The 5892-nt window shown below is 52.4% G+C and overlaps 1 protein-coding gene across 1 annotated transcript; it reads left to right on the forward strand.

Annotated features, from left to right (window-relative positions):
• Positions 1-760: 760 nt before the first annotated feature.
• LOC103811881 (C2 calcium-dependent domain-containing protein 4C-like) lies at positions 761-2062 on the forward strand. The gene has a single exon (XM_009084881.1). The coding sequence runs from the start codon at positions 761-763 to the stop codon at positions 2060-2062; it is 1302 nt and encodes a 433-aa protein (XP_009083129.1).
• The last annotated feature ends 3830 nt before the right edge of the window (positions 2063-5892 follow it).

The raw sequence follows: 5892 nt of genomic DNA on the forward strand, positions 1-5892 counted from the left end.
GCAGGCGCGGCAGCCCCCACCTCTTCCCGCTGCTTCCCACCTCTTCCCACTTCTTCCATCCTCTTCCCTCCTTTTCCATCCTCTTCCTGCCTCATCCCACCTCTTCTCTCCCTTTCCATCCTCTTCCCTCCTTTCCCCTCCTTTTCTCCCCTCCTCCCTCCTTTTCCCTTCCCCTCTTTCCCCTCCTCTTCCCTCCCCTCCCTCCTTTCCCCTCCTCTTCTCCTTTCCCTCCCCTTCTCTTTTCCCTTCTCTTCCCTCCCCTTCCCTCCTTTCCCCTCCCTTTCCCCGCTCTCCCCCCGTGCCGGGGGAGGCTCCCGGGCGGCTAGAAAAGCTGCTGCTCGGGGCTCGGTGCTGGCTGCGATCGCTGCGGGTCGGGCTCGGGGAGCCAGAGGTGCTGGAAGGGTGAGAGTGTCGCGCTTGGCAAGGTACGTCCAATTCCCCGTGAGCAGCACCGGGGGATGAGCGGAGAGGGACGTTTGCCCCCGGTCGTAACCCGACCCTGCGTTCTCTCCTTAGTGGTTTGATTCGGTTCTAGTGGTGAAACCCGTTTGGCTTTGCCAAAGGTCGCGCTGGGCAGAGGCTGTTTGGAACTCGAGGATTGAGCAGATCGAGCTCGTCCTGCTTTGCGTGGCATCCTCCGTGCCTGGCTTGGCTCTGCTGTGCCAGGAAGGATGTTCATGTGCTTTCTCGCCTCTGTGTCTGCAGGTGGATTTGTCCTTCGAGCTTGTCCCCTCTGAGGACCTTCTGCCCAGCTGCAGTGATGTGGTTCCTGGAAAAGCTCAGAGCATCGCATGAAAATGGGAACCTCCCGAGCTCGCTCTTCCTGGGGCTGCCACACGGCCAAACCCTGCCCGACAAAGCCCGGCTGGGAGCTGCTGCCTTTCCCAACGTGCTCACCCCTGACAGGATCCCCGAGTTCTGCATCCCCCCGAGGCTGACCAGCTCTGCCCCCGCCAAGGGCTCTGCTTTCCACCAGGATCGCGGTCCAGAGGATGCTGCTCCTGCTTCTTTTGACTCTAGCTCCACCTCTTCTTTGCCACATCTCATTCAGGTGGAAAGTGCCGAGGAGATTGTAGCCCTGGAGGAAGAGTGCACCAACTCAGATCCACAGTCCCAAGCAGCACTTTCCCTGCCACACTTTCCCAGAGCTCCCACTTCCTACGGGTTCTGCACCTTGCTGGAGAGTCCCCACACCAGGAGAAAGGAGTCTATCTTCCACGGAGACCCCCACGGTGCTCTGCCCGGCCTGGTGCTGTCTCGGGCCAGAGCCAACACCTTCAGTGGCAAAGGGAGTGTGTCAAATCCCATTGCTGTCAGCTTCGCCTCCGTGAGGCTGCCCCCCAAGCCTCCCTCTCTGCAGAGACAAGGTGCCTGTGACAGTGACACTGCCTCCTCCAGCGATTCCTCTCCCTTCAGTTCTCCACTTCTCAGCAGGTCACCTCCCAGGCCCTGCTCCCTGATGAAAGCACAGAGCCAGGAGGGACTGCTGTGCCGAGCGCTGAAAGCCAAGAACAAATCCAGTGTGGCCAGGAACAATTCTCTGTCCACAGAGGAGAGCAGCTCCACTGATAACAGCCCCAGTGCCATCAGGAGAGCCTCGGAGGGGCTGCTGGCCACACGGAACTTTAGCTCGTCCTGTTCCCCCCTCTTCCCTCTGGACCTGAGCCGCAGCCGGGAGAGGCTGGTGGGGGAGAGCACGGTGGTGCTGGGCAGGGGGGGCAGGCTGAGGCTCTCAGCAGAGTACTGCTCCGAGAACGAGAGGCTGCGGATCCGTCTGATCAGCGCCGAGGGGCTCTATGACCGCTCCGTGGAGCCCAAGAACATTAACTGCTGCATCAGCTTCTCCCTAGTGCCCGGGAAGACACAGAAGCAGAGGAGCACTGTTATAAAGAGGAGCAGAAATCCCATCTTCAACGAGGACTTCTTTTTTGATAGCATCGCCGAGGAGGAGCTGTGCAGCCTCTCTGTGAGGATGAAAGCAACAAACAAAGGGTGCAGTATGAGACGTGATTATACCCTGGGAGAGCGGGAGTTGTCTTTAATGAGTATGTTGGCAGTGTGATGCTTCGAATGTTCCACCTGAAATTGTCTTCTCACGGTTTTCTACAAAATAAAGTTTTGGGCTGACTTTTTGTTGGGTGTTTTCAGTACTTAGAACTGCCTTGCTTGGTGTTGTCAGGCTCTTGCGCCCCGTTTTGCTGCATAATGCCTAAAACTGAGGTATTTTGTGTGAGGAGGTGGCTGTGGAGCAGACCTGCTGGTAGAGAGGGCAGGAAGGCAGGAGGGCTAATTTGCCTTAAGGACAAAGGACTAGGCAGTTACCAAGCCTAAGCTGTTCTTGTTGATGGCTCTCAGGCTGTGGCCGTGTTGTTTTCCACCCGTGCTGGTCCCTGAGCAGGTACACAGCCTGTGCACACAGTACACGCTGAACTCTAGCAGCTCCTGTCCATCAGTGCAGTGGAACATTTGGGCAGCACTCAGCACTAACTCATTTTACACAAACTGCTGTTTTAACGAGCTCAGCAATCAGCTCTTCTCCCACAGCAGGGGTGAAGACGTGGACTCCCGAAGCTGGTGTAGGTTTGTGTCAAGGAGAACAAGATCAGCTTGCGAGCAGCAGCTGAAAGCCACTGCAGGCAGAGCTCTCTCTGTGCACACACTGACACTGTCAGCTCTCAGCAGGCTCCTGAGGGGTGAGTGCTGCGGCAGAAATCGCATCTTCGTTTACCTTCCCTCTGCACGGCTGATTTCACAGCTCTCAGAACCGAGTTGCCAGGTAATTGCATTTTTGGTCAGGAATGTACCCTAGAGCTATAACCCCTCAGCAATTCAGCTCTTGAGTCCTTTCTCAAACTGAAGCAGATAAGACAGCGAGGCAGGGGCAAAGGACAGTTCGGGATGTCTGCACAGAGTTCCTGCTTCGGCTAATGATGCAAACCTTATCGGACAGGTAGTGTAACTCCTGTCAATACATGGTGAGTGGCTGAGGCACTAGGAGAAACACAAAGCTGCAGAGCTCTCCTGCATGCTTGAGGCCACCTTCCTTTTTCAGTTTGTTTTTCCTCTGCTGAGCTGGACTGGAGGCTGGGTAAAACAGATAAATGTGTACAAAATGTGTGAGGAGGCAGAAAGGCTTGTCTTGAAAGCCCAGGCCTGTTGCTGCCTCCCTTGATCACGCTGCAGGCTTCATTATGGGACGGTAGATAAGGCTCAATGGAGGAGCCATCCACACAGGCATGGGGGCACAGAGAGGTGTTCTTTTGTGCTCTCCGTGAGGCTGTAGGAACAGGGCCTGCTTGTGCCCAAATACACAGCTTACAAAGCTCTTCCAAAAAGATTCCAGCAGAACCTCCCCTTGGCCTCTTCTGGCAAGAGTCTATCTGCTCGCAGATCATGACTATTCATGGGAGATTGTGGTATTTTGTTGATTCCAACTAATCGTATGATTCTGTTTCAGGCTGAAGTACCCCGGAAGGAATTTTTTTCCTTCTGATAGCAGAAAAAACCCCAAGGGTGTTAACTGTGACCATGAGTGCTCAGAAATGCCCACAGCTAATCCTTGATCCAGCTCACATGAGATGCTGCTAAAAACAGAATCCTTGTACAAAGAACAGCTCACAGGCAAATGGCAGGTGTGTTCCCAGACTGATCAAAGTAAAATGGAATAATAATCCCTTTGTGCTGAAGGAATTAGATGTATTGACATGCTGTGCAGATGGAGGTGCTGCACTGTCCTTGTGTCCTTGAATCTGGGCAAACTGGCCAGAAGGGAAAAGGTAAAGCAAGTGGGGAGAGGTGAAATTAAAGAACGTGACTTCAAGGAAGAACCAACAATGCTGCCAAATATTAAGCCTGTCTAATTGGTTATTGTGTGAGGTCTCCTGGAGGAAGGCAGAGGCTCTCTCAGGCTTAGCACTCATCCACCATCACATTTTTAGCTCTTGGGGCTTGGGGAACCTTCCCAAGTGTCCCTATGTGGAGAGAGAGGCCGAGATAATAGGAGAGCAGGTATGTGTGTCAGAGGGTCATGTACAGTCACTCTGCAGTGTCTGTCTGCCCTGTGGTGTGTGCCAGGACAGGGCTGTTCTGCAGGGACACAGAAGGGTGGAATGGGTCAGGTGGGAAGGGACCTCTGGAGCTTGTGCTGCCTGACTCGTGATGAAAGCAGAGTCAGCTCCCATGGGTCACTCAGCTCCACATCTGGTTGGGTTCAGAGTGTCTCCAAGGATGGAGACTCCACAACCTGCCGGGGAACATACTCCAGTGTTTCACCACCCTACCAGCAGAAAAGGTTTTCTTTCTGCATAAGCAGAATTTCCTGTATTTCAGGTTTTTTCTTGGTCATTTTTCTTTAATGTAAGAGCTTGAATGAAGGACCTATTCAGCTACGTTAGGCAGACTCAGGGCTAAGTATGACTTCTTGGTTGTTTTTCTTTAATGTAAGAACTTGAATGAAGTACATATTCAGCTATATTAGGCAGACTCAGGGCTAAGTATGACTACAACACCAGATGGAAAACAGTTTTGGTGCATGGGCTAACCCCCCACCTTCCTTCCATATTTGTGTGTGTCTTTTTACAGTTTGTGGTATTTGAGCATTGGGGTGTTGCTTATCAGGTGTTATTAAGAGCACAAAGCCATAATACAATTTGAGCACTTCAATTTGCTGGATGTTAGAGGGCATAGGACTTGTTTTCCTGTGCTCATCCAGGTCAGCCAGGCTGCACATGGGAACTCCTGCAATGCTGCCTGTGCCGCAGCTGCTTTCCGTGAGCGTCAGCCTTATTGGGGCTATTGCGTAAAACTCCTGCATAGGCAAACAAAGGCAACTGGATCCTTCAGCCTGGAAAAACTCATGATGCCTCAATGCTTTTATTAAGTCAACACCAAGAAGAAAATCCACCTCCTGGCATTAGCAAACAGCCACTCAGAGTTCAGAAACACTATCTCCAGAAGTTTTCTGAGCTGCTAAAATGCCATGAAATATGGGAGCATGAGCTCCTGTTCTGGGGCAGTCTGATCAGCTGTGTTCAGTGGTGCTCACCTTAATTTAAATTTTTTTTTAAAAATGGACAATTGTTTGAGGGAAAGAAGGTCTTTCTGCCAAGATCCTGGACTCACGTTTTGCTGAGCAAATATTATTTGTTTCAGCTGCACTACTCTTTGTGCTGGCCTTTCCAGACCCAGCTGCTTTGGGCATGCCTCTTCAGTGCTGGAGAAATGTTACTGCTAAGCAAGTCTTTTGCTTTTCTCTCCAGAAATCCACTCGGGTTATCTGAAATGCAAGTTGTGTTGCCATATACTGAGGGCAGGTAAAGTGCAATTCCTGTAGCTGTGCTGCTTTTCAGGTAAGGTTCAGAGATAATACCAAGGAAAGCAAATATCTGTGACCTAAACAGCCTGATAGGACAGAGCTGGAGGCTGGGGATTAGGCAGCACAGTGTCTGCAGTATCAGATTCTCTTTCCAAGCTGCTTCCCCTGGCCCTGGAGAGGCACAGCTGAGCACTGCACCTCTGCTGCCTCTGAGTGCTTCTCTGAGAGGGATTTTTGGGGAGGGCACTCTGCTCCTGGGGCTTGGCTGGTCATATGACAGGGCATAATGGGCAGAAGTTCTTCTAGCTTTTTACTCTAGCTATTAATTGCTGTGATTAGCTCTCAGTTTCCTCAGAGAACTGAGGCAAGAACAGCTAGATGAGGGTGTAAACCTGCGAAAGGCCTCTCTGTGGGTTGCCAGGCTGGGGAGCTGTGCTGGAGAGACTGTGTAAATGGGATTGTTGGAGGTAAGGACCTCCCTGCAGGAGTGCTGGGAGCCGTGGCACAGGCTGTGTGCCTGCTGGGCCATGCCAGGCTCTCCAGCACTGCTCCCTGCCCCAGGGGGACAGGCCTCCTGT

Source organism: Acanthisitta chloris, unplaced genomic scaffold (genome assembly GCF_000695815.1).
Source record: "Acanthisitta chloris isolate BGI_N310 unplaced genomic scaffold, ASM69581v1 scaffold17281, whole genome shotgun sequence".
Taxonomy (NCBI): Eukaryota; Metazoa; Chordata; class Aves; order Passeriformes; family Acanthisittidae; genus Acanthisitta; species Acanthisitta chloris.

What these genes read in the sequence shown, in the direction of transcription:
- LOC103811881 (XM_009084881.1), top strand. Translation starts at nt 761, where the DNA reads ATGTGGTTCCTGGAAAAGCTCAGAGCATCGCATGAAAATGGGAACCTC.